This window comes from Anolis carolinensis, unplaced genomic scaffold, assembly GCF_035594765.1.
Source record: "Anolis carolinensis isolate JA03-04 unplaced genomic scaffold, rAnoCar3.1.pri scaffold_7, whole genome shotgun sequence".
Classification (NCBI taxonomy): domain Eukaryota; kingdom Metazoa; phylum Chordata; class Lepidosauria; order Squamata; family Dactyloidae; genus Anolis; species Anolis carolinensis.
In genome coordinates this window covers 2024073-2039502 of record NW_026943818.1, presented here as the reverse complement: position 1 = coordinate 2039502, position 15430 = coordinate 2024073, and the positions used below count along the sequence as shown (strand labels likewise).

Sequence of the window (15430 nt, the reverse complement as noted above, 5' to 3'; positions counted from 1 at the left end):
GCCTCACTTAGGCCTCTTCCATAGATTATCTAATTTGCACTGGATTATATGGCAGTGTAGACTCAAGGCCCTTCCACACAGCTATATAACCCATTTATATGAGGATTATATGGATTATATGAGGCCCCTTCTTCACAGCTGTATAAAATGCACACTGAAGTGGATTATATGGCAGTGTGGAGTCCAGATAATCCAGTTCAAAGCAGATAATATAAGATTATCAATATAATATGTAATAATTACTGTGATATAGAATCATAGAATCATAGAATAGTAGAGTTGGAAGAGAACTAATGGGCCATCCAGTCCAACCCCATTCTGCCAAGAAGCAGGAAATCGCATTCAACGCGATTAATAATAATACAGAACAATATAATCTCTAAAATCAGGACAGTAAATAAAGAGCAACACTCTGAAAGCATAAGCCACAGCAATGTGTGGCCGGGCAAAGCTAGTTTAATATAAATACATAATGATCATGGAGTATGTCCATTGTGACATGCGATCAATTTAATTATAAATCAATATTAAGAACCAGGAACAGAACATTTTTCTAACCCTAGTGTAATAATAGTAATAATGGCCTCTGTTGTCTTCCCGTTGCCTCGCTATGCCTTGCTCTCGCTTTCAGGGCCGGCTTGTCCCTTGCCTCGACCTGGGTGAACATGTGGTGGTACATGAAGCACGGCGAGACCATCCCGCGCATCTTCCAGCGAGTGGCGAAGAGGCATCCGGAGAAAGCGGCGCTTGTTTTCCAGGGGACGGGCGAGACCTGGACCTTCCAGGACTTGGAGGACTACTCCAACCGGGTGGCCAACCTCCTCTGCGACAGGGGCTTCTGCTCGGGGGACGTGGTGGCCCTCTTCATGGAGTCGCGCAACCAGTACGTGGGCCTCTGGCTCGGCATGGCCAAGATCGGGGTCGAGGCCGCGCTGCTGAACTCCAACGTGCGGCAGGACGCTCTGCTCCACTGCGTCAACGTCTCCAAAGCCAAAGCCATCATCTTCGGGAGCGAGTTGTCTGCAGGTGAGGGAATGGAGCCGAGGAAATGGGATGCAGTGCATTTGGGAGAGGTTTGGGAGCCAAGCCCTAGGACAGGCATGGGCCAACTTGGGCCCTCCCTCCAGGTGTTTTGGACTGCGACTCCCATAACGTGGGTATGCAGATGATCCCTTGGTTGACTCAAGTGTCCAGTTCCAAGAGGACAAAGGCATGGGCCTGTGAAAAATTTATAACTGATGCCACCAATTTGTAAAGGACTATGAACGACTGACACCAATTTGGAAAGATGCAACCACCAAAGACTCAGGGAGGAAACCTTTTACTTTAAAGGGTAGCATAACTTGGTTTAGAATATGTGCGACAGAGGCTTAGATGTTGGAAGAACAATAACAAGTTTATTCAGGCACAGAGCTTAGTGGTTACAATTTTGTTTCTCACTTAGAGGTATTCTTATTAACAGTTACAATACTAGAATGAGATGAATCAACTCTCTAAAGTATCACTTCTTTTACTTAAAGTAGTTAAAACTTCTTCCTCTGCCACTTTTAAACCGTTACTTCAATGGATCTCTGTGAGTCCAGCTGGGATTGGTTCCCAAAGTCTGAAACTTGGACTTTCCAGTGACTTCAAACCACAGTCACCCCTGTGATATACTATCACAGATTCTCTGTTCCTTACCAGGACACAGACTACATTAAATAAGTCACCAAACTTATTTAAAACTGACTCAAAATGAACAATTCAGTCTCCTTGATCCCATCAACCTGGAATCAATCTTCCCTGTGCCTCATCAGAGCACAGACTGACATCCTTTTTTAAACTCTACATTTCTTCCACCAAAAGGCAGTTGGCTCCGCCTACTTCTCCATGGCAACCAGCCTCTGAGTGCTGAGATGCAATAACTAATATTTACCCTTTTAAAACATAAATACACAATTAAACATAACATCTGTAAACCAAAATTCGTACTTCATTACAGGCCTACTTCAGCCCTCCCTCCAGGTGTTTTGATGCAAAACTGAAGGGGATTATGACGTGGGTATGCAGATGATCCCTTGACTGGCTTAAGTGTCAAGTTCCAAGAGGTCATAGACCAACTTTGGCCCTCTCTCAAGGTGTTTTGTTCTGCAACTCCCACAATTCTTTTAAAACATGGCAATACAGCCCGGAAAACTCTCAGCAACCCAATATTCTTGTTTTTTCCAGCTTTAAAGGAGGTGCAGCCTTCGCTCGGGAAGTCGGTCCACCTCTTCTGTTCCGGAGACTTGAAAACAGAAAACATCCCAGTCGGTGCAGAACATCTGGACCCATTGATTCAGAAAGCCTCCTCCTTCACACCCAAGCCTCCAGACAAGGGGTTTCTAGGTACGGGCAGGCAATTTAAAAAAACCCCTATTGAATCCAGGGAATCTGTATCCAGTTGTAACAAACTGAACTGTCAACCTAGACGTTTGTAGAGGGAGACGTAGCACCATTTGCATCACTTCTTGCGACACCACAAGGCACGGTGTTTTGAATGTATTCACCTGTCCTGTGTTGTTTTTTCTGTAATCCACATTGGAAATTGCCGACACGTCAGTGCCAGCTCATGAAAGAGATGACCTCCAAGACAGGCTGGCTGCGTTCCTAAGTCATAGTTTGCATTTTGTAACTTTGCAAATATGCAATAATAATAATAATAATAATTTCCAAGGCTCAAGGCAGGGCACAACTTAGTTAAAACACACCGTGAAAAACACATGCAATAAAATGCATACACATTACTATAAAATACATATATTACAATGCATGTCCACCCTAATAATAATAATAATACCCTGTAGCCTGCTTTCATCTCTGTGATGGAGATGCCCCACTTATAAACAGCCCGGGCCTTGCAGATTCAGGTCCTGGGAATATAGTTGTGTAATGGACTAAGGCAGGGGTCCCCAAACTAAGGCCCGGGGGCCGGATGCGGTCCTCCAAGGCCATTGACCTGGCCCCCGCTCTCAGTTTTAGACTTAGGCTCGCTCAAAGTCTGAAATGACTTGAAGGCACACAACAACAACAATCCTACTTGATGATCTCATTGGCCAGAAGCAGGCCCACACTTCCCACTGAAATCCTGATAAGTTTACAGTATGTTGGTTAAAATTATTTTTATTTTTAAATATTGTATTGTTCTTTCATTTACCAATATTGTAAATGAAATATTGTAAATGAATTATATGGTAATAATATAACATATTGTGTATACATATAATATTGATAATAATATTATAATGTAATACAATATAATATTTATTTATTTATTTATTTATATGTTACAGTATTTCTACCCCGCCCTTCTCACCCAATAAAGGACTCAGGGCGGCTAACAATAATAATGCAATATAATAATAGTAATTATATATTATATATTACTAATAATATTACGGTATAGTGGTATAGTACAATATATTAATATATAATGCTAATATTGTACTATGCTAATAATATAATATATTGTATATACATACAACTTGTAAGCCGCTCTGAGTCCCCTTCGGGGTGAGAGAGGGCGGGGTATAAATGTAGCAAATAAATAAAGAAATAGTTGTTGTTTGGGGGGGGGGTTGCACTACAAATAAGATATGTGCAGTGTGCATAGGAATTTGTTGTTGGGTTTTTTTTTTCCAAATGATAATTCGGCCCCTCAACAATCTGAGGGACTATGAACCGGCCCTCCACTTAAAAAGTTTGAGGACCCCTGGACTAAGGAGTTGCAATTAATGTTCAGGTTTTGTTTTGTTTTTTTGCCTTCCAGATAAACTGTTCTATATATACACTTCCGGCACGACAGGTCTGCCTAAGGCTGCCATCATCGTCCATTCGAGGTCAGTGAAATGGGGATTTGTGTGAATCTAAATCAGGCCTGGCCCAAATTTGGCCCAGGCCTGACTTCCCTCGATCTATATTCCTATGGATGCAAGCTACAATAGCGTGGGCTTTATTTACGGTATTTCTTTTTGCTGCTGCTGCATCACACTCTTGGCTCCTGTTTGCGTTGTGCAATCTCTTTGGTGTGCTACACGTGCAATGACTCATTGCAAATGCCTGTAAAAGTCTGGCTTGTGCAAAATGCATTTCCCTCTCCCCGGTCTTAAGCAATACTCTTCTGCCCGCAGGTATTACCGCATGGCGTCGTTGGTGTACAATGGATTCCGGATGAGAGCGGACGACGTGGTTTACAATTGCCTCCCTTTGTATCACTCCGCAGGTACTCCCCATCTGTATGAAACGTTGCTTTTTTCCAAACCCAATTCTTTTTCTTTTTGTTCGCGTTCATTCATATCTCAAAGGTTGTTTTGTGTTCTTTGACTATCAATAGTTGCGTCGCACACCGCACTTAATAGTAATAATAATAGTAATAATAATAAATGTCTCTTGGAGTCTCCGTTGGGAGAGATAAAGCGGTGTATCAATAAACATAAACAACAATAATAATTGTATCTTGGAGTCTCTTTCGGGAGAGATAAAGCGGCGTATCAATAAATAATAAAAATAACAGCAACAATAATAATAATTGTATCTTGGTGTCTCCGTTGGGAGAGATAAAGCGGTGTATCAATAAACATAAACAACAATAATAATTGTATCTTGGAGTCTCCTTCGGGAGAGATAAAGCGGCGTATCAATAAATAATAAAAATAACAACAGCAACAATAGTAATAATTATATCTTGGCGTCTCCTTTGGGAGAGATAAAATGGTGTATCAATAAACATAAACAACAACAATAATAATTGTATCTTGGAGTCTCCTTCGAGAGAGATAAAGCGGCATATCAATAAATAATAAACATAAACAACAATAATAATAATTGTATCTTGGAGTCTCCAAGAGAGATAAAGCGGCGTATCAATAAATAATAAAAATAACAACAGCAATAATAATAAATAATAATAATACAGTAGAGTCTCACTTATCCAAGCTAAACGGGCCAGCAGAAGCTTGGATAAGCGAATATCTTGGATAATAAGGAGAGATTAAGAAAAAGCCTATTAAACATCAAATTAGGTTATGATTTTACAAATTAAGCACCAAAACTTCATGTTATACAACAAATTTGACAGAAAAAGTAGTTCAGTACGCAGTAATGCTACGTAGCAATTACCGTATTTACGAATTTAGCACCAAAATATCACGATATATTGAAAACATTGACTACAAAAATGGCTTGGATAATCCAGAGGCTTGGATAAGCGAGGCTTGGATAAGTGAGACTCTACTGTCATAATAATTGTATCTTGGAGTCTCCTTTGGGAGAGATATCAATAAGCGTAATAATAATAATAATGCCTTGAGCCTTCTCTTCCAAGAATGCTGATACCTCACCAAACTACAAATCCCAGGATAGTATAGCATTGAGCGATGACAATTAAATTAGAGATGAGGTTGCTCAAAAAGGTGCTCCTGCAGCCGCTTCCCTTTCACATTGGCTCAGCATTAAGATTATTGTATTGCACGAATTGTAATGCACACCCTAATTTTGGCCCAGTAATTTTGCCAGAAGAGGTGAGCATTAGATTAGAGTCAACAGGGTAAAATGCTCAGATTAGGCTGGGTGGGCACTGCCATGTTTAGACTCCCTGTTGGAACGTTGTTGTTGTTGTTTTCCCAGGGAATATTGTGGGGGTCGGGCAGTGCCTCCTCCACGGGCTGACGGTGGTGGTGCGGAAGAAGTTCTCTGCTTCCGGCTTCTGGGACGACTGCATCAAGTACAACTGTACGGTGAGTCATGGGAGATACAATCAAGGCTGTTAGGAATTGTGGGAGTTGATCCAAAACACCTGGATGGCCCAAGTTTTGCCATGCCTGGTGTAGATGCTCCCACAGAGAGTACTGATGCCATTTCCTCCTCCGTACTGGACTTATCCCTTCTTTCCTTCTAAACTCTTCCAGGTTGTGCAGTACATTGGGGAGATCTGTCGGTATCTCTTGAACCAGCCGGTGCAGGAAGCGGAACGGAAGCACCGGGTGCGGATGGCGCTGGGCAACGGCTTGCGGGCCACCATTTGGAAGGAGTTCACCCAGCGCTTTGGCATCCCCCAGATTGCCGAGTTTTACGGCGCCACCGAGTGCAACTGCAGCATGGGCAACTTCGACAACAAGGTGAGGCGGCTGAAGTGCGTTTCATTAGGAGACAGACAGACAGACGTTGTGCTCATTCCTTGTCCTCTTTCTCTGCTGCAGTTCGGAGCGTGTGGCTTCAACAGCAGGATCCTTCCCTTCATTTACCCCATCAACCTGGTCCGGGTCAACGAGGACACGATGGAGCTGATCCGGGGACCTGACGGGCTCTGCATTCAGTGCAAACCCGGTGAGCTTCGGTGGCATCTCAGTGGGGTATTCGATGAAAAAGCCTGGGAAATTTTTCCATCTACAATGGTAAAATTTGCGCAAATGCGCAATCTGGGGGTGATCCTTGACTCATCGTTGAGCCTGGAACCCCAGGTCTCAGCGGTGGCTAGGGGAGCCTTCACACAATTAAAACTTGTGCGCCAGCTGCGACCATACCTTGGGAAGCCGAACTTGGCCACGGTGGTCCACGCTCTTGTTACATCCCGTTTAGACTACTGCAACGCACTCTGCGTGGGGCTGCCTTTGAAGACTGTTCGGAAGCTTCAATTAGTCCAATGGGAGGCTGCCAGGTTAATAACTGGAGCGGCGTTCAGGGAGCGTACTACTCCTCTGTTACGCCAGCTCTACTGGCTGCCGATTAGCTACCGAGCACAATTCAAGGTGCTGGCTTTAGCCTATAAAGCTCTAAACGGTTTCGGCCCAGCTTATCTGTCTGAACATGTCTCCCGCTACGACCCACCTCGAAGCTTAAGATCATCAGATGAGGCCCTGCTCACCGTCCCGCCAGCCTCACAGGTGCGTCTGGCGGGGACGAGAGACAGGGCCTTTTCAGTAGTGGCTCCCCGCCTATGGAACGCCCTCCCCATTGAAGTCAGGCAGGCTCCCTCCCTCCTATCCTTCCGTAGGAAGGTTAAAACTTGGTTATGGGGCCAGGCTTTTGAATAATAATTGGCAGCGTTAATTATTATCATGTACGCTGAACTCAATCGACAGACCCAGTTTTTTGAACTGAACACGCCTACCTGTATTTTATAATGTGCTTTACGAATACTGATGTAAGTTAATAATAATTTTTTAACTGATTTATATTGCACTGTATAATTTTTATATATGGGTTTTATTGTAAGCCGCCCTGAGTCCCCTGTTGGGTGAGAAGGGCGGGATATAAATATTGTAATAATAAATAAATAACATCAATGCAGTTCGGTGACAACTGAATCATGGGAGGCATTGTTTTACAAGAATTTAGCCTTCTCTGGCCAAGAGTGCTGGTGCTCCACCAAACTACAACTCCCATACCTCACAACCTCTGAGGATGCCTGCCATAGATGTGGGCGAAACGTCAGGAGAGAATACTTCTGGAACATGGCCACACAGCCCGAAAGACATACAACAACCCTACAACTCCCATAATTCCATAGCTTTGAACCATTGCGGTTAAAGGAGTGCCACACCGCATTAATTCTAATATTATTATCTGCTCCGCTTGCAGGGGAACCTGGTCAGCTGGTTGGTCGCATCAAACAAAGCAATCCGTTGCAGCGCTTTGACGGCTACTTGAACAGCGAGGCCAACTCTAAAAAGATGGCCCGAGACGTCTTCACCAAAGGCGACTGCGCCTACCTCACAGGTATGGGTTTCTTTCCTTAACAGTGTTTCTTTGTTCCAAAGACTCTTTGCGAGATAGGAAAGTCTCTGTGTGTCGTGACACTTTTACGTGTGTCCTCTGTAGTGTGTTGCGTGAACCTAACAAAAAACTTCTGCATGTATGTGAACTTTTTTTAGGCATATACAACTACACAACTGCACACTATCTACTCCTGCAGGGCAGGGCTAGCACTAAGTAATAATAATAATAATAATAATAATAATAATAATACTTTGTTTATAATCTGCTTCCATCTCCCCGAGGAGACTCGGAGCAGCTCACATGGGGACCGAGCCCAACCAACAGATAAAACAGTAAGATGACAGCATATATAAATAATAATAATAATAATAATAATAATAATAATAATAATAATAATTTTATTTTTACACCCCGCCCCATCTCCCAAGGGGACTCGGGGCGGCTTACATGGGGCCAGGGCCAGGCAACAAACAATATAAAACTCAACAGTAGAAAACAAATCAAAAACAGATAAAATGACATATACAGTAGAGTCTCACTTATCCAAGCTAAACGGGCCGGCAGAAGCTTGGATAAGCGAATATCTTGGATAATAAGGAGAGATTAAGGAAAAGCCTATTAAACATCAAATTAGGTTATGATTTTACAAATTAAGCACCAAAACATCATGTTATACAACACATTTGACAGAAAAAGTAATTCAATACACAGTAATGTTATGTTGTAATTACTGTACTTACAAATTTAGCACCAAAATATCATGATATATTGAAAATGTTGACTACAAAAATGGCTTGGATAATCCAGAGGCTTGGATAAGCGAAGCTTGGATAAGTGAGACTCTACTGTACCAATAAACAATAAACATACTTTGGTAAAAACCTGGGTTAGCTCCTCAAAGAGGAGTGGGCCAGAAAAGTGTAAATAGTATACGATGCAAATTTGGAGGTAGTTACCAGGGACTATTATCCCGGTAAAGTGCTGGAGAAAGTGAACCTAGAGACAATGTACGGCTGAGGAGTAAAAATACCATAAAAATAAAATAGAATAACAAATAAAACAATAACAGTAAAATAACCTTCATAAAATATACCAGCAAGCATCAGGATTAAGCGGTGGGGCTATAAAAAACCCACAACGCAAAAACAGACATGCCAAGGGTTCTTTCTCCCACCCTGGACATTATTCCTCAGATACATATACACTCCACTAGCCTCAGTTCCAACAGAACTCTAAACAAACCTCTGAGGGTGCCATCCACAGATGCAGGTGAAACGCCAGGAGAGAATACTACTGAAACATAGCCACACAGTCCAAAAATCTTACAGCAACCCAGTGATTCTGGCCTTCAAAGCCTTCAACAATAGATGGATATGTTCTCTGTAAACGTATTTTGTAAACTTCTCTTCAGGGGACGTGCTGGTCATGGATGAGTTGGGCTACATGTATTTCCGAGACCGAACGGGAGACACTTTCCGCTGGAAGGGCGAAAATGTCTCCACGACGGAAGTGGAAGGAACGCTCAGCCGCCTCCTCAGCATGACGGACGTTGTCGTCTATGGGGTGGAAGTTCCAGGTAAGGGGCCTCCATTCATCTCTAGTTATGAATGAAAATTTTTATAACCCACCCTCTTCTCAGCAGAATCCCAGAGCAAGTAGGAGCTGAGTGTGTTTAGCTTGAAGGGGAGGGTTAACTATGAGAAAGGGATAGGAGGGTATTAGGACTTTTAACAGGTTAGAGAGATTGTCTAAGTCTCTGATAAAGATGTGGAATTGCATTGGCTCAGGAGATAATAAAGAATTCTCCGTGTCTCTTTCTCAATTGCAGTGGCAGTTAAAGTGGAACCATAGTGCTATAATTGTATTATCTCTGCCCCATGTTATTAGTACTCCTAAGATATTGCACAATTATTATTTTATCCCTCTCCCTGAGACTGAAAATTGAAGTGCCATTATGTCGCCTTTGGCTTCTAGCCACGTTTTTATTGTGTGATGGTGTGTTTTTAGAATTATGTATTAATTTGTTGTGATTGGATTGCATTTTATGTTGTTGTATTTTATCGTATATTGTTTGGGCTTGGTCCCCTTGTGAGCCACCCTGAGTCCCCTCAGGGAGATGGGGCGGGATACCAGAATAAAGTTGTGATTGTTGTTGTTATTATTGTGCATGTGCGTTGCAGGTGCCGAAGGGAAGGCCGGAATGGCAGCCATTGTCGATCCGGACCACACCTGTGACCTGGAGCGTTTTGCGGAGGACATGAAGAAGGCCCTTCCTGCGTACGCACGGCCCATTTTCCTGCGGCTGGTTTTGGAATTGAACAAAACAAGTGAGTCCTTTTATCCATGTTTCCGTGAGACGCGGCTGCCATAGTATCCTAGAGTTGGAAGAGACCCAAAGGGCCATCTAGTCCAACCCCCTGCCATGCAGGAAAAGCACAATCAAAGCACCCCTGACAGATGGACATCCAGCCTCTGAATAATAATAACAACAACAACAACACAGCCATAGTATCCTAGAGTTGGAAGAGACCCCATGGGCCATCTAGTCCAACCCCCTGCCATGTAGGAAAAGCTCAATCAAAGCACCCCTGAAAGATGACCATCTAGCCTCAGTTTAATGATGATGATGATAATAATAATAATAATAATAATAATAATAATAATAATATTGCATCCATAGTATCCTAGAGTTGGAAGAGACTACATGGACCATCTAATTCAACCTCCTGCTATGCAGGAAAAACACAGTCAAAGAAGCCCCTACCGATGGACATCCAGCCTCTGTTTAGTAATAATAATAATAATAATAATAATAATAATAATAATAATAATAATAATAACAACAACAACAACACAGCCATAGTATCCTAGAGTTGGAAGAGACCCCATGGGCCATCTAGTCCAACCCCCTGCCATGTGGGAAAAGCTCAATCAAAGCACCCCTGACAGATGGCCATCCAGCCTCTGTTTAATAATAATAATAATAATAATAATAATAATAATAATAATACAGCCATAGTATCCTAAAGTTGGACCATCTAATTCAACCTCCTGCTATGCAGGAAAAACACAGTCAAAGAAGCTCCTACCGATGGACATCCAGCCTCTGTTTAGTAATAATAATAATAACAATAACAATACAGCCATAGTATCCTAGAGTTGGAAGAGACCACATGGGCCATCTAGTCCAACCCCCTGCCATGCAGGAAAAACACAGTCAAAGGAGCCCCAATAGATGGCCATCCAGCCTCTGTTTCAAAGTCTCCACCAGACTCCAAGCGGAAAGTTCCATTGCTGAACAGCTCAGGAAGTTCTTCCTAACGTTCAGGTGGGATCTCCTTCCCTGCCATTTGAATCCATGGCTCCAGGGCAGAATAATAATAATAATAAGGCCACCCTGCTGGGATCAGTGCGCATCATCCGAAAATACAACACACAGTCCTAGACACTTGGGAAGTGTTCGACTTGTGATTTTGTGATATGAAATCCAGCATATCTATCTTGTTTGCTGTGTCATAATAAAACAATAATAATAATAATACTTGTGATTTTGTGATATGAAATCCAGCATGTCTATCTTGTTTGCTGTGTCATACAATAAAATAATAATAATAATAATAATAATAATAATAATAATAATGATTTGATTTATATACCGCTCTATCTCCTCAGAAGGACTCAGCGGTTTCCAGCATAAAGCAAAACATTCAATTGACCATACAGTAGAAAAGAAGGCTGGCACCCTTTTCTATATGTAAACAGGGCTCTCATCACGGCTCCTTTCCTCAACCTTCTCTTCTGGAGGCAAAACAGACCCAGATCTCTAAGAAGGGAAAGGGAAGGGAGCACGGCACCGCTCACCAGTCTTCTTTTTCTCCTTTCCCCCCCTCAAACGCCACCCAGGCACCTTCAAGTTCCAGAAGATGGACCTGCGCAAGGAGGGCTACGACCCCAACGTGGTGAAGGACCGGCTGTATTACCTGGAGCCGAGGCTGGGCCGGTACTTGCCTCTGGACCTGGAGGCCTACCGGCGGATCCAATCTGGGCAAGCCAAGTTGTAATTGGACCGGAGAGATGGACGGACGGCCACTTTCGGACACCGGGACCTCCTTCCTGGGGTTGCGATCGGAAGCCCAGAACGGTTGGGAAGCCGGACAGTGAACGAGGGGCCGCTTTGGCCCCTTGTTTTCATTGCAATTGTACCGGGAACCTAAGCCTGGGGGTTTCTTTCTTCTTTTTTTCGGGACGGGGGACACACACAAGCGACTGCGACGTTTGCATACCAAAGCATAGAAAATATGTTGGCTTTGTTTTCTACTCCATCGCAGATGACATTTTGCCAAAACTGAAAGCTCGATTCCCTCCGCCAAGTTTCCTGCACTGCTCCGTTCCACCTCTAGGGGGCGCCATGGTGCTTTCTGATTGACATGGACTGCTTTCCATTATTATTATTATTATTATTATTAGGCAATGTTAAGAAAGTTGCAATTCTTTCTTTTTCTTTAAGGGGAAGCTTTCTGTCCCCTTTTCTGGCTGCTAAAATCCTACCCCTGGTTCTGTTGACTGGGTGGGCAGGGCTGGGAACAAACCTGCTTTTTCTTCCAGGGACACTCTTCTTTTCTACTTTTCATAACTGGACATTCTTTGTATTCATCTGTGTTTATTTTCTCTATTTTTGGTAATTTATTGCAGGGGGGGGGGTTTGAGAGAGAGAGAACAAAAAAGGATTTGCTGCAAGATGGTTAATTTCCTATATATAATACTTATATTTGTTGCGGGAATATGGGTTTGACCCACGTGTGTTATCCTGTTTTGGCTGCATTTGCTGCACATTTTGCTCTGGTGTCATTGATCACAGCAACGATTTAAGGGTATGCATTGCCCAGTGCTGGGCGGACTGCCATTGCTATAAACAGGGTTGTGCAATGGTCAGTGGGTTAAAAACCAATGTTTGGACTTGGGAGGTCTTGCACTCCGTTGCGACCCCATCAAATTGTATATTGTTCCCATAGTGTTGTGTCACTTGTTGCCACGTCTTGTCCCCTTTTCCCTCTGCCATTTTAGGTCCCCAAAGAGGTCTGTATGTTCTTCTCTTGGAGGCTGTCCAACAGAGGCTGGATGGCCATCTGTCGGGAATGCTTTGATTGTGCTTTTCCTGCACAACGGAATGGGGTTGGACTAGATGGCCTTTGGGGATCTCATCCTATGATTCTAGGGCAGGCATGGGCAAACTTCGGCCCTGCGGGTGTTTTGGACTCCAACTCCCACAACTCCTAACAGCCTATCGGCTGTTAGGAGTTGTGGGAGTTGGAGTCCAAAACACCCGCAGGGCCGAAGTTTGCCCATGCCTGCCCTAAGGCCATCTTCTGACCCAGAAGCATTCTCTTGATGTTTCACCTGCACCTGTGGCTGGTGTCTTCAGAGGTTTGTTCAGAGATCTGTTGGAGATGAAGCAAGTGGAGTGTATACATATATATATATATCTGTCGAATAATGTCCAGGGTGGGAGAAAGAATTCTTTGTGTGGATGTTGCAATGAGCAAGCTTGATTAACGTTGAGTAGCTATGAAGCTGCAAAGTCAATCAGTGAGGGTATCTGCATAGAGGTAGCCTGGCTGTTGTTGCCTAGAGTCATCCTCTGCCTGGGAGGTGTTAACTGGCATTTGATTCCAGGGTTCCAGGAACCACTTTCTTCAATACCGGTTTGAAACTGCATCAAATAGTCAGTGTAGATGTATTGCCTCGCCCTTTATCGCTTCACCCTCAGGAGACCTCTGTTCTCCATTGAGCTTAAGTATTTGGTAGATTTCCTTGGTGCCTCTCTAATGGGAAAGCACATTTGGACTCCCTTTTCCTCTTTCCCTTTCTGTCCATCGGTTCCTGAAATTAGGGTCAGGTGCCGAGTGAATTGTCTTCCTGTTGTCATTGCTTTCACTGCCTTTGAGAAGGGAACCCCACCATTTGTGAGTGTGAACGGCCTCACTCTGCATTAAGACAATCGCCTGTCATTGGATGCAAAAAGGGAACTATTGTTGTGTCTTCACTGCTACCTGAGTCCTGGATGATGCACCATGGTGAGGGACCTGCACATGTTTTTCTTTTCCTTTGGTGCAAATGACCCTGTTATCAGGTAGTTCTGCAGATGCAACAAAGGGCGGGCTGTGTTTGCGAGAGCAGTATGGTACAAACCGTTCATATCTGCCTATCCATGTTTTAAAACAGAACAAAATGAGTATATTCACGGTGCTGCTACCACGTGGTCCTCAGTTGACGGACATTTCCTTGAATGCCCCAAGAGCCAAGATGGTCCATTTCTCCTCCTAAATATAGCAACAGACCTTATAGCCTCTCTCTGCTTTGGTAGGAAACCAAAATGCATTTTGTTAAATTGTATTAGTTTCCTCGTCGTCCACGCTCTCCAAACGCCTGTCCCACAAAGTCGATCTTCTCGGCCTTGTGACATGAAACACCTCTTTCTCTTCTCATCCAGGCCCAGAACCATAGCTTGGCACTTCTCTTACAATGAGATGTGCAGTTGTGTGTATCTCCAGATGTTGTCCGTATCCCAGCCAATAGAGGGATGCTGGGAGTTCCCACACACATCTGGAGGCCTGCGTACCCTCTGCTTCTTTCCCATAAGTCATTTTGGTGGCCAAGACCCAGAAAGACATAACCAAAACAGGTCAAAAAGGTGAACAAAGACTGTGCAATATTACGGACATTTGTAAAGCTGCTCCCGCTGTTCTCGGAAGGCTTCTTGCCATGGCACCCATCCTGCTGGACCGTGGTTGGATATTGAGCCTCCTTTACGGATCTGGATGGTGGCAAGGATCCCTTCCGTTGTTTTCTTTATGTGTGTGTGTATGCATAGGGTGGGAAGGGAATGGCCTTTTATTTGTAAGCAATGCTTTTTTTCCAACATCTCAGGGAACGCAGTGCTGTCAGTGCGTGGTGTCTCCGTGCGTAACGCGTATCCGTCTCTGGAGGGAGAGGAGAAGGTGTGCTTTGAACTCCAACCAATGAATCGTCTCCTTTTCCAAAATGGCTGGGGGTGGCGGCGGGGGGAGCGGGACTTGTGCTTTGCCGCCGACACTTTCTCATCCCGCATTGCACCACGTTTTTCCGTTCTGTCCGGATGTAATCGCTTGTACATTCTCGTGCTGGAGTTAGGGAACACAATGGGATCTTCGCGACTAATAAAATAAGATTTCGATTTTTTTGCTTGCGGGTCAAATGTTTTATCCTCTGCGCGTATGCTTTCCAAGTTGTGTCCTGCGTTTGACTCTTCGCTCTGCAGTTTAGTTTAAGTGTGATGATTTGAGACAGAAGGGAAACTGAGCCGACACTACTGGTCCTGTATTTGCATGTTTTCTAATATTTCACAGATGTAAATAAAGACTCTGTGCCCAGTGAAGGCCAAACCTATATTGGCCTGGGAAGGAACAGAATGGAGTATCACAGGGAAGGCCTAACTGGCTGGCTTGTAACAATAAGCAAGATTCCTCTGCTGCTCCTTTCTTTGCTTCTTTTGAAACCGCAAATCGTGTTTACATATCTGGAATTATTCTATGAGAGCCTTGAGTAGGGAAGAACAAAGTCTTTGCACTTCCGTTCTGCCTCCTTTGTGCACAAATAGACTTGTTTGTGCGTTCCAGAGCCAAGTGGAAACACTGGAGCAATTGAATAAAACCATGTA

General features: G+C 43.7%; 1 protein-coding gene across 1 annotated transcript in view; it reads left to right on the top strand.

Annotated features, from left to right (window-relative positions):
• slc27a4 (solute carrier family 27 member 4) overlaps positions 1-14950 on the top strand; it is a 30542-nt gene extending 15592 nt beyond the window's left edge. Inside the window, exons 4-14 of the mRNA XM_062959427.1 lie at positions 632-1026; positions 2209-2367; positions 3788-3857; positions 4149-4240; positions 5644-5753; positions 5925-6134; positions 6216-6342; positions 7597-7734; positions 9146-9310; positions 9915-10061; positions 11638-14950. Of these exons, the coding sequence (XP_062815497.1) occupies positions 632-1026; positions 2209-2367; positions 3788-3857; positions 4149-4240; positions 5644-5753; positions 5925-6134; positions 6216-6342; positions 7597-7734; positions 9146-9310; positions 9915-10061; positions 11638-11795 (1771 nt within the window). The 3' untranslated portion in view covers positions 11796-14950. The remainder of the gene's footprint in view (positions 1-631; positions 1027-2208; positions 2368-3787; positions 3858-4148; positions 4241-5643; positions 5754-5924; positions 6135-6215; positions 6343-7596; positions 7735-9145; positions 9311-9914; positions 10062-11637) is intronic.
• Positions 14951-15430: the final 480 nt, after the last annotated feature.